The sequence below is a fragment of the Quercus robur genome, chromosome 9, assembly GCF_932294415.1.
Source record: "Quercus robur chromosome 9, dhQueRobu3.1, whole genome shotgun sequence".
Lineage (NCBI taxonomy): Eukaryota > Viridiplantae > Streptophyta > Magnoliopsida > Fagales > Fagaceae > Quercus > Quercus robur.
Window position 1 is genome coordinate 4,499,511 of NC_065542.1, and position 24,068 is coordinate 4,523,578.

Genomic DNA, 24,068 nt, shown 5'->3' on the forward strand with positions numbered 1-24,068 from the left:
ATGGACAACTTAAAGCCTCAACTGCCATGTATGTTTTCCTCTCTTTAACTCTCTGCTTTGGTAGGGTCAGAATCACCATGTAAATTTCATGAGTAGAGATATTGCAGTAAATGCGTCTCTGTATTCAAAATACTTGGTCGAGAGTTCAATGTCAAACTTTAATTTAATAATAGAGCTTTGTTTATCATGTGTCCAAATATTGCTCTATAAATACAGGTTCAGTTTATCATCTAACTGAAGCGTTGATTACTTTATTACAATCAGAAACAAAAAAATTGTCAGTGTACAATTGGGTGCAATAGGCAGTTAGTTACTATAGTTTCAGTACGGCTAGAATTAATAACTTCCTAAATTCTAAGTACTAGTAAATAAAAAAAAAAAAAAACTTAAACTTTTATAGGATGCATCATATATGCAATATTTCCCTATTCAAAAGCCTTAACTTTTTTTTTTTTTTTTTTTTTTAACCTTACAACAAATGGGAAGAGTGATTTGAAACTAAGTTCTCCTTGTTGAAAGAAAGTATTAACCAAATAATGTATTGGCCTACGCAAAATCTCAGTAACTCAGTGATAGTTATTGAATTCAATAAAATTAAGATTAATACAAAAGGGACATATCTTCGTGTTCAAGATCCTACAGCTGCCACATATGGTATTCACTGAACCAAGAGCTACCATAGATGATGAATACAAGTCAGAAAAAGACCAAAATCATTGAAATTGGAGAAAATTCTTTTTAAGACCCTTTGAAAACTACGTTTTAAATTGATAACCGCCAACCGCCAAAACCTTGGAAATCTATCTCTTGGGGTGTGAGTATTAGTTTGTGTAAGAAAGTTAATAACATTACACACATTTTCACACACTTTTTCACCTACACGTATTTCAAAAAATTACAAACAACATTACTCAAACTACACGATCAAACACCCCCTGAGAGTCTCAAGCCTAAAAATGAAAGTTGGGGGTTTTAGGCCAAGACGAAAGGTGCAAAAGAAAGAAGCTGATTGGTTTCTATAGAATGCTATTTACCCGTGAGGCAGATATGAGAGATAACTCATTAATTTCTTTCATGCAAGTTGAATATCCTACTGCCAAAATTTGATGTTCCCCATAAAATTTGTTGAACTGTGTGTAGTGAACAAGTTATTGATTCTATTTAATGGAAAAATTCGTGGCTTCAGGCTTGTGTGTTCGTGGAAGGCTACTACAGAAAATGGTCAGTTACGTGGTATTCAATGGGGATAGGTATCAACATGCATGACAAGTGTAGCTGTGTAGGTGAAGACTACTGAAGAGGGTTACTGTTACTGCTACTTACTACTTAGCGTTGATCATGGCTTTGCCTCTTTGACTCGAAAAGTGAAATATAAAAGAATAGAACAGATAAAATTTTAATAGTGGGTCTAGAGAATACAATTTTTTAAAGGATAAGTTCATATTTCTTCATTATTACTATTAAAAAGTTTTTATTTACCGACATCATGTTCCAGGCTTTCTTTGGAGGATATCTTGCCTTGATTCTTGATTGCATTGCTCCAAACGTGTAAAATGACAAGCTAAGATGCTATTACATTTCTCATCTTTCAACTTCTGACAATCACTTCTAACAATATCTACGCATTTATTATGAAGGCAAATCCACTTTCTAATGCACAAACTAAGGAATTAGTTATCTTATAACATCTAAATATCTCGTAATCACAATGTTTTATCTTCTTTAATTCTGTCTTCCAACGTAATCATGCATCTCGCAGAGATCATACCCTGTTCTTTGCGGGCACTTAACCATTGAGAAAACGATCTGAATTCTCAGGCATATATCGAAAAATTAAAAGCTGCTGAGACATGGTGCAACAGAGTTGTAATAGCTCAAATGGGGAGTACATAAAATAAGTCATTATTTATAAGTATTACATCTAGTTACCGTTGCCAATTACAGATGGTCTTTGGCAGTAGCATCACATGAATCGCAAATAAATAATATATATGAATCACAGGAAACTCAAAAAAGTTAATTTACAATAGAGCACACTAGAGCAACCACGATATAGGAGATTCAAGGCTTCCACAATTTCATAGTGCAGTCTTGACTGCATGTAGCAACAAGATTCCTGTGTGGATGATGAGTGACGCAAGTTACACCCTTTTCATGGACCTGCAAAGTGCCCAAAAAAAAAAATCATATTATACGGTAGACCTTTCATATGCTTGTACGCTTATACAAACAACAAATAAATGCATGCACATAGAACCCCAAAGGTTTCAGCGCATACAATACAATGACAAAAACATGAGTCCAAGCCTGCATGCATAGCTTCAAAACTGAATGGATTGTCAAGTCACATTTGGGGTAAAAGGACTACAGGTGCTAGTTGTAAAGTATTCACTTGGTGAACACAAGTCAATTACAGATTATAACAGAAAGTATGAATTCATATAGAAGAGAATGACGGAAAAGATTACATGTGGCCGATCCTAACTAGTCTGTTAAGCTTCCTTAGCCAACCCAAAAATTTTGGGACTAAGGATTTTTGATTGTTGTAAATAACTAGTTATGATTCTCAAACTTTATGGTAGATGAATCATCGTGCACCCTACAGCAATACAGTAACATATTATATGCAAGCTTTTGAACTTGTCACCCCATATATGCACCCAAGTAAATGTGATACTGAAAGCATACCTTCATCAGATGGTCCAGTTTACCAGATTGATAGCTGAAACAGTACATATTCCTGCATATAATTCATGGATTACATAGCTGAAAATAAAATCATAAAAAGTGCTCGAGCTAAAGAAACAAAAACAGGAACAAGAACAGTACATAATGTTCCACTTTGACTTCTGCAAAAACTCATAGCACATAAAGCTTAATCCTTACAAAAGCAGGAAAAAGTTTTTATAGTTTATGCTTAAAAAGTCATCAAAATACCTGTCTTCACCAACACAGTAAATCCAGTCCCCTTTTGGTGACACACAGGATGCAACAAAGTCTCCACCTTCTCTTTTACCAGATGAGAAGCTCTTTACAACCTACAACAAAATCATGCAGAAGAATTATAATAAATATGTATTATTTTTAAAAAAAATCAGTGCAATTTCCAGTATTAGAATACATTGGGGAAAACCGTTCTATGCTTCTATTAAGAATAAGTACCTGCCCTTGAAGTGTCATAATATATATAGACGATGTCTCATTACATACAATAATGTGATCAGTGTTTTTGGGGAAAAGATGAACAGAATTCACAGAAGCATCACCTCCCTAACAGCAAAACCAAAAGGCAGCAGTTAGGCACAAGAATAGTAAAGTGATTGAACTTTTAAAGCAAATTGACATAGTAAAATTGCTTTAAACCATGAGAAAGACATATTTTAGTACCCGTAAGGGAGGCGGTGGCTTAAATGTTTGCAGACAGTCCGTAGTCTTCATATCCCAGACCTACACAAAATAAAACTTAATCTACTATGCACTCAGGAGAAAAGAAAAACCTTACAAGGGAAAGATTTGTTCAGCCATAAATACATTACCAAGCAACTTACCTTTACTGTGCAATCACTAGATGCAGTTATAACACGATTTCCATCAGTTGTAAAAATAGCATCATTGACGCAAGATGAATGGCCACGGAATTCTTTCAACATCTTCCCAGATTTCAAGCCATGGATTCTATATAAACAATACCTCAATTTCAATTTAATGTTTGAATAAGATTTATTATAAGAAAAGAAGATAAAACTTCAGTATACAAATACAAAAGGTTACGCTGACAAGTTACAATACAAAAATTAGTTCAAAAAAATCCCAAAAGTAAAGGGCATACCATCCAAAGCAGTTACCATATCAAAAAGCATTATGAGATAAGTTTTAGTTAATTCTGTGAGATTAGATAGAACCGAACCCAAGTCACTGGATTTTCCTACACACCCTACATACTACAAACCAGATCATGCATCCCAATTCATGGTACTTCCACATTCCAATTCGTCAAAATTGGTGATCCCAACATACTCTGTTAATAATAATTGAATAATTTGAGGAAGTTTGGCTAAAATCTTATGAAAGAAATTAGATATATGGAGAAGGTGAAGAAAAATGTGTAGAGATTTTTTTTTTTTTTTTTATAAGTGACGTAAAATTTTATTGATATCAAAAAGTAGAGTCACCTAAGTATTACAGGGAGAAAACTTATGAGCTTATGCCATATGATATTTGAACACATCCAAAAACCAGTCCACAAATATAGAAAGTAGACATACAAGAGTAATTTGCTGCCCATTGGACATATAAATTTATGTACCCAGCTCCTACAAGTCCTCTCTTTTTAATTTTATTTTTTCTCATTGGTAAGTTATACACGCACTTAGTGAATATTGAACCCAAGACCTCACCCTGCTTCCCATCATTAGAGGAGAATAAAGTGCCAGCTCATTGGCCCTACCAATCCTCTAAATAATTGCATTAACTATCACTTGAGTCTTAAAAGAGGACACAAGTATGTGGAACCCTACTTGCAGCCCAAAAAAAACCTCCCAGGCCACTAGCTCCCTCAGCCCTCTATAAACTCCCTACTAGGAACGCTTCTCTCCTATTCAAGTTCATCCAAAAACCATATTGCACTTCATAAAACAGTTCATAACCACACAGTAACACAGCTATGGGGCAACTGCCAAAAATTAAAATCAATTGAAAAGAGACATAAAATAACAGAGATAACACATAAAGATAGTATCACATACTACAAGTTAACATGCAAAACTATAAATGTGCCACAATAGAAAACATGAGCAGCTTTGGTAACAGTTTTTGTTTTCTATTTTCAAAAACTTGTTTTTGGAGATATAAAGAAAAAACAATTTTCTTGTAGTTTTGAAATCAAAAACATGTTTGGTTAGTTGAAATTAAGAAAATAGCTTTTTGAGAAAAAAATAGAAAATACTAAAATATGTTGTTACTAGGATTTGAACTCTAATGCTAACTCATTAAATGAGACAGATTCATTAAATTAAATACATGTTTTTATTGACTTTTAAAAATTAGAAACTGAAAACAGCATTTTGCATGTTTTCAGTTTCCTTCACATATTGAGTTTTGAGAACAATTTTTGTTTACTGTCCATTTTGGGTTGCCAAACAAGTTTTTTAGTCTTAAAAATAGAAATTTTTTTTTGAAAACAAAAAATAAGGGGAAAAAGAAGTTACCAAACATACCCTAAATGTGCCACAATAGAAAACATGAGCCAGAAAAAAAAAAAAAAAAAAAAAAAAAAAAAAAAAACCCATGAACCTTGCAGTGTTGTCAAATGATGTACTTAGTAACTGGCTTCCATCTCGAGAGAAGACAATACTTGTGACACATCCAGAATGTGCATGTTCAAGACGACGCAAGCATTGGCCAGTCCTTATACGCCAAACCTACACCCAAAAAAAACCCAACAAATTAAATGGAGTTAAGAAGTTCATTAAACTTTTAGATTTGAACAAGTAAATGGGAAAATTTATAAATATAAACCAGGCTGGACCACATTTACAATCTGAATGGTTAACGGCTCACTTTATAAGCTTTTTACTTTTTAAATGATAAACTTGCTAGTTCGGTATAGTTCAAATTATTTTCATAATTTTCATTGACAGCCTGAATCATGAATAGCTTTATAAAAGGCTTTTTTTTTTTGGATAAGTAAAAGAAATTGATTTTAGAGACAACTTGCTAGCCATATAGATTTTTTATATGATATATAGAGATACTGGACGCTTAATATTCAGGTTAGTCCATACAAAATATATATGTTGCTCACAAGTCAACGTCATGAATTCACCATTTAAGAAAGTACTAATAAATACTTGCAAAGTGTTGCTGGATAACATTTAGAGAACTATAACAAATCATAAACCAGAGTACACAAGTAATAAGGTCCACTCGAAAGAGATCAATTTGTACATCAACCATGCACACCCACTAAGATAAAGATTAACATATCATGCATCTTACATTTAAGGGGATAAGTAGAAGAAAGATTCACTCTTAATTTAAGGAAACACAAATTAAACTTACTTTTATCTTTCCTTCTTTTGACCCAGTTGCAAGCATCTCAGAATCTCTGCTAAAATCAGCACAAAACACTGGATCCTCATGCATCATGAACCTTTCCTGCAGAAGATTATAGGTGTCAGTAACATACGATGACAAGGAAACTACAAGGAAATTACCAAAATCTACATATCAAAACATAGTATTTACTGTCATAATGATCAGTCATCTTTACATGTTAGCATAGCATTGTCAAAGGATAAATATTTTACATACTTGATGCAGCACAAAATCAAAAAATATATATATTAATTAATTAATTAAAGGGTTGCTGGTTACTGTTCACACAATATTGTTGCTGCCTCACTTGTAGAACAAACAGTATCCTTTGTTTTAATAAACGATTTTATTCATCAAAAGAAAAGGAAAAGAAAAACAATAGCCAAGCAGCCTAAACATAATATAATGTATATATGTTACATTCAAGCACAGGAAATAACATTCATAACTACCATATGAAGATGAGAAAAATAAAATAAAAATAACCATGGCTAAACTACATCTGTGGTCCATAAAATATAGGGTAGGTTCCAATTCAATCCCAATATTCTAATATTTCCAATTTTGTCCCTAAAATTTTAATTTGGAATGCCATGGTTTGGAAGGGAAATTTAACAAAGCTATCATGTTCTGATGACCAATGTAATATGATAGATAGAATGAACAGTTATTAAAAAGGTCAATATAAAAATTAACTGTAAGAGCTTTGAAAAATATGCTTCTTATTTTTATGCTTCTTTTTTTCTTTTCAGCAAGTAGCATATTATGATAGCCAACCCCAAAATGCTCGGATCAAACAACTACCAGCCACATTTATCTTCTACACAAAATCAATGAATGGTTTTCTAACAGCTAAAAATTGAAAATCATGCACTGGTTCCTAGAATTTAGCAAAATTATATATATGTCTACTCACATCAGCCTGGTACTGAAGATCCTTCTTGAGCTTCCCACTGATGTAATCCCAGACCTGAAAGTGATCAGATGTCAGAACATTCAAATTTCACAAACTTTTGACAAAATGAGAAGTATCATGATTATATAGACCTCAACAAAGCCATCAACAGAGCAAGAGACAAGAAACTGTCCATCTGGCGAGAATTGAGCAGATTCTGGGTAATTTTTTGTCCCAAACTGCAAAACACACCACCAAACACATCAGACCATAAGTTTAAGACTACCAACTCAAAATTATATAGACTAGAAACAAAATACAACAATAAAAACCAAGCATTGGTCCCAAAAGTTTGGGGTTGGCTAGATTTGAAATAAAATGCAAAACAAATATAGACATAGAAACTATTTTCTAATAAATTATGTAAAAAGCACAGTACAAGACCACAAATATGTTAAAAAATAATTGAATAAGCAGAAAATGCCACAACCCTAGAAGTTCTCCAAGAAAAAAGGAAAAACAAATAGTAATAACAACAAGAAAAATGTTGGCTCCCAAGATAACAACTGTCCAAAAATAAAGCAAAGGGAGTGAGGAAGCAGATGCTCACAATTAACCATTAAATCTCAAGAGACTAAAATCCCTAACTGTCATACTCTATATGAGATGATGCTTAAATTATAAAGCAAGGCACACCTTATCATAATATCTATTATATGCCACCTCTCTTGGTCTTTCACAGTTTGTTTAAGGGAAAAGCTAAAGCTACTACCAATTTTGCAACAAAAGGCTTACAAACTAACATGCAGTGAATTTGATTTGTACTGCATCAGCCGCAAAATAAATAAATTTCTTAATTACTTTTTTGTTTTGTACTTTAAAAGTTAACAAATCAACTTATAAGGTCTATGTAGTAAAAGTTGCAGGATCCGTAGCATTACTCTTTGTTTAACTGGTGAAGATACATATCATTAATTTATCATCCTCTGGGTGTTCAAGTGAAGACTGGGATTTTACTTCAATCTCAAACAAAATTAGGAATTTAATACTGCCACACACATTTGGTACAGCTGTCAACCTCTTTTAGCACACGACAAATGTAGTCTTGTCAATCTTTGTGTGTTTCAATAGTACTATTTTTATCAAAGAAAAAGTGGTGATAAAAAATAAAATACAATCTCAATAACAACTACAGAGTAAAAAAGAAGATTACCGGACTCAAAAAAAATAAGATGTTGTAAAAAGGGCAAAATGAGCAATTTCGACAATTCAGAGTAACAAAATTTGGATCTTACCATCATAAAGGAGAAAAGCCAAATAAAACATTTTTCTACTAAAATTATGATACAATACCAACAAAGATTGCACTCTCTAAAGTATCAACCAGAAAATACAACAAACAATCAAATAAAATCCATTTGCAAGATCCATTCAGTGAAGCTGTCATTCCCCACAAGCAAGAATATAACAAAAATTAACATTGCAAATTATAAATTAGAAACCTAATAAAACACCATCAACAAAAAAAATAAAAAAATAAAAATTAACATACAATTTAAACATTTGTAAACCGATAAAAGTTCACCTAAATTACATATAAAAAAAAAAAAATAAAAGAGCACCTAAAATTGTGTCAAACAAAGACATATACACCTCACCTTCATTGTGTGTGCAAGAGTAGTTGGATACATGTCATCCACATCTTGTTTCATAGCAGCAGTTCCTCGAAATAAGTCGAACTGTGTTCCTGGAGGAAGTAATCCTGAAAGAGAGAGATGGAGATGCTTTGCTAAGATCTAGCTTCTGGGCATACGTGTTTCAATGAAAACGATGCACTTGTGGTCCCCAGACATAGGTAGGCAAAAATAAAGCATTTCAAATTGAAAATCCAATCATTGTAGTCAAAGGCGAGCTGGGTGCTTGCCTAGGCACCCAGGCAGGGTGAGGCGCCACTAAGGCGCCTTAAAGGCTCTAAGGCAAGGTGCCTTTAGAGCCAGGTGAGCAAGGCGACCGCCTTAAGTCATGAAAAAGGTGCTGAGGCAAGACTCAAAAGTTTTTTCTTAAATTGAAAATTTTTATTTTTTTATATAAGTTTGTTATGAAACCTACTATTAGATTATTAATTTAAAAAGGCATAATATTAAACATATTGATATTTAACTTAATTTACAAAAATTTGTTGTAAAACTTATTGTTATGTAGAAGCCTGTTGCAAAATCTATTGTTAGAATAACTGATTTGAGCCTAAACCGTGTTAATCCTATTTGAAATGATTTGATAGACCTAATTTCTTCATGCAGCACATTGAATAACACTTCATTATAATATTTTAATACACTAGGTACATATGATTTAAGTTCTATATGTATAATAAATATGTTAAGAATTTGGCGCCTTGCTTTGCTAGGGCTAGCACCTTTTTGTTGCCTCATGCCTCAGGCAATACAAGGCCTTGGTGCCTTAAGGTTGCTATTCGCCTTTGACCACCTTGGATCCAATTATCTAAGAAATAAAAACTGCACTACACATAATTACATAAAATGAAGCAAGAATTAAATACTGTTATTGCAACTTGAATTGTAGGGTGCAAATAATCATCCAGTTCTTGTGCCCAACAAATGGATAACAAGATATGAAGATTTTTTTATAAGCAGTAACAAGATATAAAGTTTATATCAAAACGAGAGAGAGAGAGAGAGACAGAGAGACAGAGAGAGAGAGAGAGAGAGAGAGATGTAGAAATTCAAATATCACATTCACAAGAACCCAACTAATCAAAGTATCCTCCAATTTTTTTACCTAATTAAAAAAATAAATATAAAAACCTTAAATATATCATGACATTTTATGCAAATCTTAACCTTGGTTCTGCTGCCACTTCAGAGCCTGGCCAATTAGAACCATTAATCGTGAAGGTGGGACCACAGTAACTTCAGCAGCAAGAGCTGAAAACACAAAAGAGAAGAACATTCATTGATATCCAAAAAAAAAAAAAAAAATAGAGAAACAGGGATTTAAAGTTCATAAACATGCAATGCCTAAATCCGTGTATTTCGGTTTATATCAATGATCACTATATAATCAGGGTAATGGAGATTATAAGGGTCATTATTGTGCCTAGTCATATTATAAACTTTGTAACTACTAAAATTTTAATTGTAAAAATAATGTTCAAGAGAAGAATATTTCTCATTCATACATAAGAATGATTGAACTCCATACCAAATTGAATGTTAATTTTTTTTCTTAACAAACATTTTATATATGTTTTGCAATTAATATTCCCTTCCACAATAATTGTAACATTAATTAATATACATCCACTGTACTAAGGTTGCACCTATTTTTAATTAACAAGGAAATATCAGTTCATTTTCAATTAAGACAAAAATTAAACTGAAAGTACTGTTCACAACTTCTACGTGATTGGAAGTCTTCACAGTCATATCTAACGACCACCAAAGAAATAGAGGAGTACCTTGAGCAATTTGTGCACGCCGTTTTTCTTTTGTTGAATCTTGGTAAGCCTGCCAGATAATACATTATAAGATGTGCAATACAAAAACACATCCATAGAACTTAAATCACTCCAAAGTCCTGTCAATAACTAATCAAAGATAACAATGAAAACCTTTTTCTCAATTCAAAGATTGGCATTCTCTTTCTAGGCAGTCCCACATAGAACGTGATAAAAGCCAATGCAGGCCATCAAGACAACAAATGAGAAGAGTACATATAAGGCACAGATTTCTTGGTCCAAGCAGCATAATATGGTACACCAATATTTCACCTCCAACATACTTTGATGGGATGATGAAGAAGTACGTGTATAGAATCATAAGGAATAAATATGAAAGTCACTTTTTTTCTCCATTTCCTAAATAGCCACATAATGTGAGTGAGGTGAACAATCAAAACTACTTGAAATTTTATTTGACATCATGATGAAAAAAAATATATATATATATATATATTTATGGGATACAAAATGATTTTTTTTTTTTTTGGGTACCAAAGAAATTTTGATAAACAAGTGTTGAAATTACATAAAGCTTATAAGGTAAATCATCTGATCAAATGCATATAAGGGTTCTGCTAAATAACTACATCAAATACTACTAAGTAGCCATATAAGATACATAAATTTCATGGTAAAATATAACTTTCACAGCTAAAGATCTACTTCCTGTTAAATGTAACACTCTTTGAATATAAGAGTCTCACTATTTACTAGATATTCTATTGATTTGTGACATTCTTGATGTTGCTTTCCAATGGACTCCTAGTCATCTAATTCTTTTTTCTCCCATTTTATGGGAAATGTAATAACATTACTACAGAAGATAGTAATGAAATTCAATAAGGAGTTCTCCAAAGGAAGATATTCAAAACCAACACAACCATAATAACAATAACATAAAAGACTTTCATGACATGAAAGATGCAAATGAACAGCACATCAAACAACCACATTAGTACTAGCTACTAACCTCATTCGCATCAAAGTAAGTTCTAACTAGGAGATGCTCAAGTCGCAAATATCTTTCAGGCTGCTCTTGCTTCATGACACCCATTGCCTGAGTTTGCCTTAAAATAGCACGTGCAGTATCCAATTCTCGAAGTTCAATCATTTCTAATACAATCTGCAAAATTCACAAGAATAGTAAAATCACAATGTGTCTACTAAAATTACCTCAAAGTTAAGCTAAACAGTCTATATATTTCATACTAATCTGCAACAAGAGCATGAAATTAACCTGGAAGAGATAATTTTGGGATCAGTCTAACATACAGGTCCAAACACAGATGGAACTCTTTCGACCCAAAGCCAACCCAACTTGAAAAATCATATTTTAAGAGCATCCAGAAAGTCCTACAAGGATAGAGAAGAGCCAAATCTGAGAGTACGGCATCCATGGAAACGAAAATCACAGAAACAGCAACTTGTGTTTATGAAAACAAGTTCCATCCCCTAGTATACTACTTTCTTCTCTCCCTCTCTATAAACCAGATCATATGGTAAATCTGCCTTACAATCTACACTGCACCTGCCTCTTTCAAACCTATTTTGACAATAACCTATCAACACAAAGACTAATCTTGCATCACTCAAGATATTCCTGTAGAGAAGAATTCCACAACTTTAGCAACCAAGGAATGTAATAGAAAATGATCCACAGCCTCTCCGACTTTTTTATAAATACAACACTACCAGCGATGAATGACCCCTCTGACAGATGTTCAAAGAATTCACCACAAGACGCAGTTCAACTTCAACCAAAAGATGCAACCCCAAGTAAACATGAAAAGGCCAAGGTAAAGAAAACCACTAAGTTCCCTTGGAACCCAATAAGACAACCTCAAACTTCTGGCTTCAGCTTGGTAATTAACAAGTCATATACTCACCCACTGGATAAGTATCTACTAATAAAAATGATCAAAGAATCAAAAGCTATGATGCATGAATTTGGGGGAGGATGGAAGTTGGGCCGAGTCTTTCCATTTTTGCCCAAGAATTTTGTGCATAATTTAGGCTACTCTGTGTTCATTATTGTGCACATGAAGCAGTCTATTTACTTAATAAAATACCATTACTTATACCAAAAAAATCTCAAAACAAAAGATTCTTATTGAAACAACATATTCTTCTTAGAACTTGCTTTATTTTTGGATAAATCAAACCCAATAATAATCTAACCATGTTAGCAATGATTATTCGGGTATCCTTTTCTAGGGCACACTAATTAGTCATTCTCTAATCATAAATTCCATTGGAGTAAAATTACATCACCATTGTAAAATTCAAAAAACCTAATAAAAAAGGCATTAACATGACATAAAAATCAACAAACCACAATGTCAAATAATAACAAAACAATAGAGATCACATCAGTGAGTGGCATTCTATTTACCTGCTCATACAAATCCTCCAATTTATTCCTGGGAAGCTTGAGCTGAGACACTTGAGGCAGTATCGCGTCCCACCTCCCGCTATTAATATCAGCAATAAACGTCTCCACACTGTCCACAGTATTCAAAGAAACCTGGCACTCACTCTGTAATGTCTGGAATGTTTGGTGCAAAGAATTCTCTTTGCAAAATTGGAGCACAATCTTGATCACGCTGAAAAGAAAACAACAAAAAAAATTACAACACCGCATCAACATCTCGTGTAGCTAAAACACTAAAAACACCTCGCGTAGATTGATTGGTCTCGACTCGAGTATGAGGGTCATACAAATTGTAATACACTAATACATATCACAAATTCACTTCTTTTTGTGTATAATTTTGAGTAATTCTTTTTGATAAATTTTTCTTACTTGTCAAAAAAAGTAAAGTTTAAACAAACCAAAACTTTTACTCTATATGTGAATCAAATCAATGTTACATACATACATATATACACACAAATTGAGCAATAAGGTTAATAGGTTCTATAATTACACATACTTAGCTTAAATACTAGATTATACAGTGGGCAAGAACTTAAGTTAGTGAAAAATGCGAAAAAAAAAAATCTGTTTCTACGAAGAAAAAAGCTCTGAGGAATTATTTTCTGCGGAACCAAACAGAGACCGAAATCAACTTCTCCTAAAAAGCTGTTTGGTTGCTAATAAAAGCAAGAAGGAAAATCAAAAAGTAGAAAAAACTTACTCTCGAGCTTCGATTTCGAGGAGCGACATTGTTCTCTGCGAGTGTTGAAGAACGAAATTTTGAAGTTAGAGAGAGAGAGTTTAGGGTTTGAATGTTTGATTTTAGCAGAGTGACTATCGGAGTGGAGGGTGGAAGATTATATTGTAGGTCACCTGAAGTGACTTGGGGCCCAAATTTTGGCCCGGCTTGTATCCACGATATGTCGGTTTAATAATTATAAACGAGAAAACGACATGCCGTTTGTGGAATTTCTATTTTAAGGTTGTATTATTAGACTATTGATTATTAGTCGGTAACCTTCTTTTTAGTTTTTACACCCCCCCCCCCCCCCCAAAAAAAAGTCGGTAATCTTCTACATATACTTAATAATTAATTAATGAATATTATTCAAGAAAATTTCAAATTAGAGAATTTGTAGAAGAAAAAAAACTACCTAAATTAATTGGGATTTTTTTATTGAATATCAATTTAATTAGAATTTGTTTAATGTTGGATTGCTTTATTAAAAAGAAAATGATCTCTATGAGTTTTATATATATAAATTGAGAGTTGGGTAGAGAAAATTTGAACTACAAACATTTTCATGAAAATATTAGGAGTTGCCAATTTAGGTACAAATTTCTTCACGAGTTTTTTTTTTTTTTTTTTTTTAAGAATCCTTGGAGAGTTCTTATTGGTTTAATTTTAAATTAACACAATTTGATACTATTTTTTTTTATTGGATACTATTTGTAACTTTGAAAACTAAATTAAAAATTATATATATATATATATATATATATATGAGAATGGTGATGTGAGAAATAGCAATATTAGAAAAAAGTCAACAACACGCATCAAATACTTTCCTTCATAAGTAATAAGTGGTTTTCCAAAGGTTTATCTAATTTTGATACAATCCAACGAAATCTTAATTACATATATAGTCTCATTCTAATTTTGGTCTATCCAATACTAAAATGCTAGTCTTACCCCATGTTTAGGACATTTTGAGAATATAAACGTTTTCAAAAATCCAAAATAGCCATAATGATTTGACTACTTGGAAGTAAATTTTATTTCCCACCAACTATAACTAATGGCATAGTACCTCTCTTCCTTACCTTTATAAATTATGATCCTTATCATTATTCATTATTATTGTTTTATTTCATTTCTATGCGCATCACTTTCAAATTTCAATCCCTTGTAGCTTTTTAGCCCTTGAGAAATGTTCTAACGCTAAAAGTTTTCCCAGGAAAAAGGAGCTTGAGATTATCAAAAATCAAAATTGGTGCCAATTCCCCCGAGTCACGAAGTGGTAATTACTGACTGATGGCACTAAAAAAGGATTAAAATTGGGCTTTGCAGAATTGGCAGTGATGGTTCTTGATCTAGGTTGTATATCACATTTTACTATCCTTTTTTTGGACAACCGAGACAATGCTACGAGGCGTGGTCAAATTTTTTTTATGCTAACTGAGAAAATGCCTTGGAATTAAGGGCGAGATGCATGCCTTTGAAGGAATGAAATCAAGGAGAAAATTTTTATGCAAGATTTAACTAATCTTTAGCAACCAATTTCTTTGCTAGTTCCCTAGCTTTTCAGGCTGATCTGTTTTTGAGAAATTTGTCACAGAAACCATCTTATTTTTAATTTCTTTAATTTCTTCTTCTTCTTCTTCTTCTTCTTCTTTTTTTTTTTTTTTTTGGTGTGTGTAAATGGCTTCCCAAGCAAATGGCATAAAGCATAGCTTTCTCTTTATCCAGGGATTGACTAAGGAAATTACCGGTCCCAACCAAAGATAATGTTACGTTTGTGAAGCACTATCATACACAAAGTGGGGGATATTGAATGCATGAGGGTGCATGCTAAGGAATTCTAAGAGTGATAACATGCACTTTGGGGATAGCATGAAACGTGATTCACTAAGGAATATGTGTTAAAAGACAAAGATTAAGGGAACTACATTCTTAGTGGTTCGACCCTGCATTCTCCTGTTGAGAAGACACGGGCACATCATTTGAATTACAAGATTTAATAATACTATAATGGGTATACATCAATCATAATTTTTGATAATTTGACCTCTAGACGTGCTTACAAATGCTTAATTAGATTCTAAAACTACTATGTTGGAACCTTAATTATTCTTCATTTAGCAAATAATTTCTTTAATATTAAAGTAACTTAAAGTAATTTAATTATATGTAGATTTCTCAAGCAGTTATATAATTACATAAAATTGAATCATTTTTTTTTAATTTAAAAAAAGAAAAAAGAAAAAAAAAAAAAAAGGAAGACAAAGTTGAGTCATTATGTACACCACCTAGGCACCTAATATTGACCACATCTAGTTGAGATTTTAAGAGAGGTGACTTGGAGATATATACAATTGTACCATCCACATTTTACATAATATGACCTCATGGCAATCTAATACTTTCTTTAAATATAAGAAACACATTATATATGTATAGCATCACAAACGAAAATTGGCGTTGTTGGTGGCCTTTTGCTCTACATCACTCAATACAATCCCTAAGGTTGTGATACCTTAAAAACTCGAAAAAATTATAAGTAGTCAACGACTCGATATAAAACCTCCAAGGTGGTTAATGGCATGCAATCATATATATAGATTTATTAAATTACAATATCCTACGTACATACCATGCATCAAGTTATATAGTACAAGAATTAATGGCAACCCATTGCCAGATAATTCTGTCCACTGAGAACATAAAGATTCTACATTGACATAATACGTACAATACTGCAAGGAATCTAGGTACTTATGATTACAAGCGTTGATGAAGTTCGTAGATAAACGACACACCTTAAATTAAAAACATACAACAAGACTGCTCGATGATTACTGATCAGTATACTATAGAGCAATCTTATAACTGAAATATTTCATTCTGTATTGTTAGTGGGTACGCAAAATTAGTGGTATTTGGTGCAAAGTCAGTCATTCCATTCTCTTCTATCTGCAAAAAGAACAATCTCCATGTCAGTTTGGTCGAAGAATTTTTAAAAAAATTTTTTTTTTCCACACAATTTCTTTCACAAAAATAATGGCATACAATTGGCATCAATCTTTCATTACCTTATCTTGTAGGTAGTTATTCGCAGCTTTCAGTATTCCCTCCTTCAATAACCAGAGAAATTAAGTTCCTTCAGTAAACACAAAATAATAGTGCACCTTCTAGTTGTTTAAGTAAGAAGTCATTAATGACTGATTTTAAGTGCTATATATAAAAACAAAAATAATGAAATATATGTTTTTAAGTGCTATATATTAGGTTTCACAATTAAATCAAGTAACTTGGTTTCGCGTGATAATGGGTTTTACCATTCATGTGAATCTTAAGAATTTGTACCTAAATTTTATCAAAAGAGAGGAATTTTTCGTTCCAACTAACCTTATTCCTCAAGAGTTGAATTTCTTCATACATAATGTTCATCTGCAATATATGAACTTATTAGTTCAACACTTCAAACTAAGAAAGAATATAAAGAACTGGCATAACAGCTGTACTTAAACAATATTAGTGTAGAAGATATGGATACCTTTGTTGACCGTATGTTACAAATCCAAATCTCGAGGTGCTTTTCAAGGACATCTAATTCATCCAAGGTCATTGTCCCAACTCCACCTCCAAACATATACCTGCAAGCATGCATGCTATATCTTTCATGTTTAATTTACATAATCTTCTGTCTCATAATTTTGCCCATTGAGTCTCTTTTTGTAAGATTTGGGATCCATTTCTATCAAATCCATCCCTATTTGAGCTCTTGTAAATGCTGATGGGTTGGTTCCCCTAAGTCCTTCTCTTGTTCTTCAATAAGTTTATCCTTATTTATTCAAAAAATAGTAATAATAATAACTCTTAATTAACACTAATTGACTTCTTTTATTTTTCACATACAAATTATATTCCTTTTTTGATCTTTGTCATGCCTACTTAAGCATTGAGGCAACATAAAGATGAAAACATTTATATGTTCTATTAATGCGTAAAACATTTTCCATTGAAACATATAGACCATGAGATGCGTAAAACATTTTTTGTCTCATCATATGTTTAAAAATCAACAAATAGGTTGTTATACATTGAATACAACCAAACCATTAATCACATGGGTTTTAGTTAGCTCAATTAGTAAAAATTTTTATGATTGTATAAGAGATCTGGGGTTCAATCCCCACTTACACCAAAAATTAATTAGAATCTTAGTTTAATGATAAAGAGCTATCATTAGGAGTGGATATCATACGTTGAAACTCTCAAAAAAAAAACCATTAATCACAATTGCCAACTCTTAAAAAAATAATAACAAAAAATAATCATTGTTAAAATAATAGTTAAATATTTAAAATCATTATTTCTTTTCAATTTATGGTTTTTTTTAGGCAAATGCTAGTTTATCTTCTTTTACTTTTTAGACAAATAGTAGTTTATCAACTATTACTCTCAAAAATCCATTCTCGCATATATGATCACAATCATTATGACACTTCAATTCATCTCAACCCTAAATTATTTGGATTTCACCATTTTGCTTAAAAGATTCTCTCTCTCTTTCCTTAACAATTTGATAACCATGATTAATATGAATAGATTATGTACATGTTTGGTGTGAAGTTACTTAATTATTCCTTTAATTTTTTTTTAAATATCATGTAATATAATGGAATGGTATCAATATAGATTTTATTACAAGAAATTCTTTAAAACAAAAATACATTTGAATATGCTAAAAGCAAAGGTCACGAATAACATGCACATAAACTAAAATCATATTTCGTTTCCCTTGGCTTTAAAAGACAAGACAAATATTATTAGGCTTTGGGGAGCATTATGACACTATGTTTTTTTTGGTGGAAAACATTTAAAAAAAAATGTTTCTTATACTTTCTAATGTTTGGTAGGACAAAAAACCTAAATAATTAAAAATATATTGTAATCAATAAAAAGCAAGGCAAATAGAGAAAGTGCATTTTCCAAAATTTTACATAGTCAATAGTCCATCACAAAATAAACTCCACACTACAAAAAATTCTTCCAATAGTAACTTCTCTCTATCAATTTCATCCTCTCTTTCTCTTCACAGACCAACTTTAACCAACAGCTGATCAATCGTCAACTAGCATTATATTGACCGACTGTTGTCTTTTTTTTTTCCAAATGAGATTTTTACAAATCAATTTCCCATTTTATTTTTGACAGATTTTGAACTGTTTTCCCTAGAACGTACTAGCAAAGCTAATAAATGATAAAGAAGCTTTGCATCTTCTTATTGTTTGATAAAACTTGGCCAAAAGAAAACAATACGAGATTATTGAAATATTTGCAAAGAAAACTCTACTAAAAAGAGTAAAAAACACTTAATATGAGTTTGGATACAACATTTGTGTCTATGTGTTTTTTAGTGGGTCCCGTGCATTGTTCATTGGACCCGCAAGTACTTTTTTCAGCAAATCAACTTTAAAACTAGATCCCACGGTACTATTCATACATTTAAAAATTATTTTGCTACAATATTTTTAGTTTTCAGTAATAAGCGGTATCCAAACAGACCTTTATTTTCTAGGAAAAATGAACTATTTTGACATTAGATAACTATAAATAAAAACGGAGGTTTTTAATACCTGAGACCTTTCTGTAGTATTTCAACCTCTTGTTTCAACTGCTTAATTTCCTCTTTAGCATCCTAGCAAAGATATAAATTCACATATCAGTAGGAAAAAAAAAAAAAAAAACAGTGGAAGGTACTAACTCAAGCACAAACAGTGGTGTTAAGACTTATTGCCTAGCAATCACAACTTATTATCTCAACAAATTGTGAAAAAAAAGAAAAAAGTATCTTCTTAACTGGATTGCAAAGCTGATTGTACATATCATTATGTTTGAATTAGGCTAAAGTAGTCCTCTTTTTTCTTTAAACCAGCTCTGTTAGTATAGCTAATTAAGATTCATTTTTAAGAAGACCTCACAAACGGTTACCATTGGAGTTTTTGCTCAAAGAAAAGACACTGTATACCTCTTTAAGTCCATGTTTAATTTCAACAGGTTATACTATTTGGAAAATTCCTTGAAGCTTATTTTACAATGGGTCACTCCTAATAATTTGTATCTTACGCCAGCGATAAATATGTAAAGCATTTACCATGTGCACAATACAAGATGAGATAAATGAGAAAAGAATCTCGCTAATTGCTATAAAAGGATATATATGCAACACAATGGTTTATTCTATTTTACACAGCATAAGGAGACTTCTTTATTCTCATTATGTTCCTCCATCATTCATTGAACTTACCCATGTTTCCATATTTCCAAATTGATATGTCTTACAGGAGAAAGTGTTATTGTATGCTTGATAGAAACACTGTTTATATATTATAGTTAACAACTAATTAACAAGGCATTGTCACTCCAATCCAGAATAATCTTAGCCAATAGAGACTGCATGCATTGGATGCAAGCCATAAAGTTTCGCGTACAAAAAGGTCGATATAGAAAGTGCGACACTCTGTTACAATGGTGGTTGAATTAACTATTATTATTCTGTGGAAAATTATCAGGAGCAGTATCTGATGCTTCTCAAGCTAGCTTTTAGTAATAGAGATAATATTCGTTTTTATGCTTAAAAATAGAATATGCAACTCAAAAAAAATAAAAATAAAAATAAAAATAACAACAACAACAACAAAGTGTTTGAGAGAGACAGAGAGAACATACCAGAGGCTGTGTTTCAATGTCTGGTTCAGGTTGAGCCCCTCTATTAGACTCCATGTACCTCTCAATAAGCCCTTGCATGGTTCTTGCATAATAAAAAGAAAATTGTCATCTCTCTTTCTTTTTGAAATTGGTATTTTATTATGGTAATGAATAAAGTTTAACAATGAACCAATAGCTGTGATACTAATATGATAAACAAAATCTCAAGGACAAAGAATTTGTCACAAAAGTTTAAGTTGATAAAAAGTGAACAATTTCCTCATTTATATATATAAAATCTAAAGAAAAGCACACAAAATACAATTAAGATTCTTCCCAAAAACACAAAATATTCCCTGCAGTTTTAAATGTAGCACTTAACTTTCATGTGATATTAATTGTTTACATGTAAATAGTTAAATATCCATTAAAATCAACCACAAGTGGCTCATGTGATGATGTATGTCCATATTTAGAGTTACATTTTTACATAAAACAATACTATATATGGTATTGTGTTACACTAAAAAAAAAAAAAAAAAAACCCTAAGATTTAAGTGTTAAAGGTTACATTCAAAACATCAAGTGGGTTATCATGTTTTTTGGGAAAATCACAAAGAATTTTGTATATATTTCCTCCTAAATTCTAAATTGAAAAGAAATAACAACAATTCAGCAAAAGAATAAAATAAACATAAATAATATTGTTAGAATAATAGTTAAATGGTTAAATTTCATCAATTTTTAGCGGATTAAGCTTTTAACACATCTAAGACATGATATCATAATAGGTCGTAAAGCTTAAACTTTAGAAAAACGGATAATTTTTGAAATATAAATAAAATCTGAAAGAGATATAATTAAGAGGCATACCCTTTGGTAGCTAGTTCATAAAGCTTTCCATGGGCAGAGAAAATGAATAGGCCAATTTCAGCATCACATAGCACAGAGAGCTCCTTAGCCTTCTTAAGAAGCCCAGCTCGGCGCTTACAGAAGGTAACCTGCCTGTGCACAGGGTTCTCAATCCGCTTCAGCTGAACCTTTCCACGAGCCATAGAAATAGATATATATTTTTTGATATCTTTCAACAACTTGGTAACCTTTTTTTGTTTGCTTTTTTCTGCAGACAACCTCCCACTAGTGTGAACTAGCTTCGAGGTTGTTGCTGATCTCTCCTCAGAAATGAGATCAAACCTTAAACGTGTCTAACGATGGCTTCTCAGTGTATGGAGTTTAAAACCCTTATATATATATATATATATATATATACACCACCATGATTTCTCTTCCTGGTTCCTTCTTCCCAGCCGAAAAGAATAATATTTGGTCGGTTATTATAAAATTTTCACACATCACTGACAACTTTTGTTTAATCTCTCACATCATTCACTACTTTACGTATCACTAAGTATTGTTCATCACTCACATCACCCACTCTTGAGTATTGTGTACTCTCTCTCTCACATACAATTGCATTCTTAACTAATCACATCATGCCACATCTTTTCCCATAAAATGTTATTAATTAAGAATCTATTTAGCATAAACACTTTTTAAAAACTTTTTCACCAATTTGTCTATTTGTTTATGTGCATCCTTTTAAAATTTCATTTTTCACTACTCAAGATACAATTATATTTTAACCGACTTTTTAACAAATATAAGTATAATTATTAATTTTCTTTTGTCAAGCCTAAAATTTTTTAGAGATCTTAAACTATGTATAAGACCAAGGATCTATGGAATAACTATAACTGATGTCATTAATGCTTGGGCCTAAAATTTCTTACAAATTTTATCAGGATTAGTGGCACGTTGTGATTAGTTCATGATAAAAATGATATCATTAATGGATCCAAATAAATGTAATATTGCTCAAAATCACAACAAACCATGTCAATCTTTGTAAAACAAAGTTGTGAAAATTGTGGGTGCTAACACAACTGATATTTTATCACTTTTATGAGTAATGGGGTGAGTCAAACCCTGAAAAAACAAATCATATGAACTACCAAAGTGGCCATATACTAGAAGAATGACAGCAACCTTTAGCTGGATCTTATTGGCATGTGTGGTTAGTGAGAAGAGGGAAATGTGAAAAATGTAGAGGATTACAACCCCTTTCAACATATTCCTCTTTATCATCACTTAAGTGGGTCTACATGATTAATGTTAGATGCCACCCATCACTAGAAAAAGAAGAAAGAAAAAGATACATAGTTTTGTGGGAGCAGTTCAGCAGTGACAAAATAAAAATAAACTGCAGTCTAGTCAGCATGCAATTTGCATCTTCATGTGCAACCCATCTACATTCTCTTCTTGGGCCAATGAGCTGCTCATGCTAGGTTGCTTAGCTTTTGGTACCAGTACTTTTTCCTCATTCCTTGGCCTTCACGCGTTGCCAATTGTTTTGTTCTGTTGCAAACCTCGTTTTTTTTTTTTTTTTTTTTTTTTTTTTTTTTTTTTTCACCTTTTCAAGTTAGCTACTGCAACAAAAATAATAATGAAGAAGCTTAGTAACAGCTTGCTTTTATGAGCTTTATAAAAGCAGTTTTCTTTTCTAAGCTTTATAAAACAAACCCCGAAAGGTCAGGACAGTAGAAACAAGTCGCCACCACCATCTCATTTCAACCTCTAGTGCTTTTTATTATTTTTCTCTTTTTCTTCTTCTCTCATCTTTAACTTTGAAGGCAAGAATCTTGTCCAATCGATCACATATCAATATTCAATATGAAATCCTAAAAGATATCTTCTCTTTAATTAACATGTTAAGATTGTAGGCTGCATGGAGAGGCTTAAACAGTTGCCACGTGGATATTCTCCTTGGAGAGCATGCCACGTGGATGAATTCGTTTTATTTTGTTTTCCATTGAGGTATATATAAAGCTTTAAAGATTTGCATAAATCTTAGGCTAAAATATAATTGAATTCATGGGGATTAAAGTTAAGTTGGTTCTTGGAATAATTAAGAGGCTAGAGTTTATTTAATTTTTTTTTATTAGTGCTGCTAGACCTTGAAGTGGTGGACACTACTATCATTAGTGGTTTCGTTCATGAGTAGTTGAAAAATACAGGCAAATGTGTACGTTTTTAGACCCCTTAAAATACAAGTTGTTTAACCTAGTTATTTAGCCAAGTGATTATTTAGGTAAATTATTCAAATCTAAGTTATCACAATTAAATCATACCAAGTAAACAATGCGGAAAAATAAAGAACACAACAATATGATAACTCAGGAAAACCAAACCAGTAAAAAACCTAAGGAGGATTTAACCTAACCATCCTCAAGGTAAAACAGATCTACTATAAAAGAATTGAAATTTTACAATAGCGACTTATACCACTAACATCCTATTGCTACCTCAAGTAGAAAACTTACTACCACAATCACGTGACAACTCTGAGTCCACAGACTACTTCTTTCCTTCATCCATAGCAACCACAAGTATTCCCACTTGTGTTTATCTTTAAGCTCTTAAAACAACAACTGAAGAGATCACCAAGCTCTCGAAATCAATCTTGATCTTGATAACCCTAAGTGTGTATGAAAGCAAATACCTTTAGATCTTACAAGAGATTCACACACACAACACATTAACAACCTCAAAAACGTGGTTAGGATTTTTCTTTTTATATTTAAGGCAAAACATAAAACCATACATGTCATATGGGCTTGAGCTAAGTTGGAAAATTCTACAAAAAAAA

General features: G+C 32.0%; 2 protein-coding genes across 4 annotated transcripts; both read right to left on the reverse strand.

The window, feature by feature from the left end:
• Nucleotides 1-1,870: 1,870 nt before the first annotated feature.
• On the reverse strand, nt 1,871-13,810 carry LOC126698255 (suppressor of mec-8 and unc-52 protein homolog 1). 2 transcript variants are annotated; one of them, XM_050395359.1, is made up of 16 exons: nt 13,649-13,810; nt 12,904-13,114; nt 11,482-11,634; nt 10,470-10,518; nt 9,853-9,936; nt 8,650-8,753; nt 7,144-7,230; nt 7,013-7,066; nt 6,061-6,156; nt 5,293-5,420; nt 3,549-3,675; nt 3,388-3,447; nt 3,163-3,270; nt 2,938-3,038; nt 2,689-2,740; nt 1,871-2,160 (listed from the first exon to the last, which is right to left on the reverse strand). In XM_050395359.1, the coding sequence occupies exons 1-16, from the start codon at nt 13,675-13,677 to the stop codon at nt 2,062-2,064; spliced, it is 1,542 nt and encodes a 513-aa protein (XP_050251316.1). In that variant the 5' UTR covers nt 13,678-13,810; the 3' UTR covers nt 1,871-2,061. The 2 variants fall into 2 exon arrangements, with proteins under 2 accessions (XP_050251316.1, XP_050251317.1); XM_050395360.1 differs by lacking the exon at nt 13,649-13,810 and adding an exon at nt 11,749-11,864 and having other exon boundaries at nt 12,904-13,070.
• A 2,430-nt stretch (nt 13,811-16,240) lies between these two features.
• LOC126699813 (agamous-like MADS-box protein AGL12) lies at nt 16,241-21,679 on the reverse strand. Of its 2 annotated transcripts, none has more exons than XM_050397790.1 (7): nt 21,236-21,679; nt 20,384-20,465; nt 19,291-19,352; nt 17,205-17,319; nt 17,057-17,098; nt 16,741-16,782; nt 16,241-16,621 (listed from the first exon to the last, which is right to left on the reverse strand). In XM_050397790.1, the coding sequence occupies exons 1-7, from the start codon at nt 21,415-21,417 to the stop codon at nt 16,532-16,534; spliced, it is 615 nt and encodes a 204-aa protein (XP_050253747.1). In that variant the 5' UTR covers nt 21,418-21,679; the 3' UTR covers nt 16,241-16,531. The 2 variants fall into 2 exon arrangements, with proteins under 2 accessions (XP_050253747.1, XP_050253748.1); XM_050397791.1 differs by having other exon boundaries at nt 17,205-17,304; nt 21,236-21,674.
• Between the last annotated feature and the right edge of the window lie 2,389 nt (nt 21,680-24,068).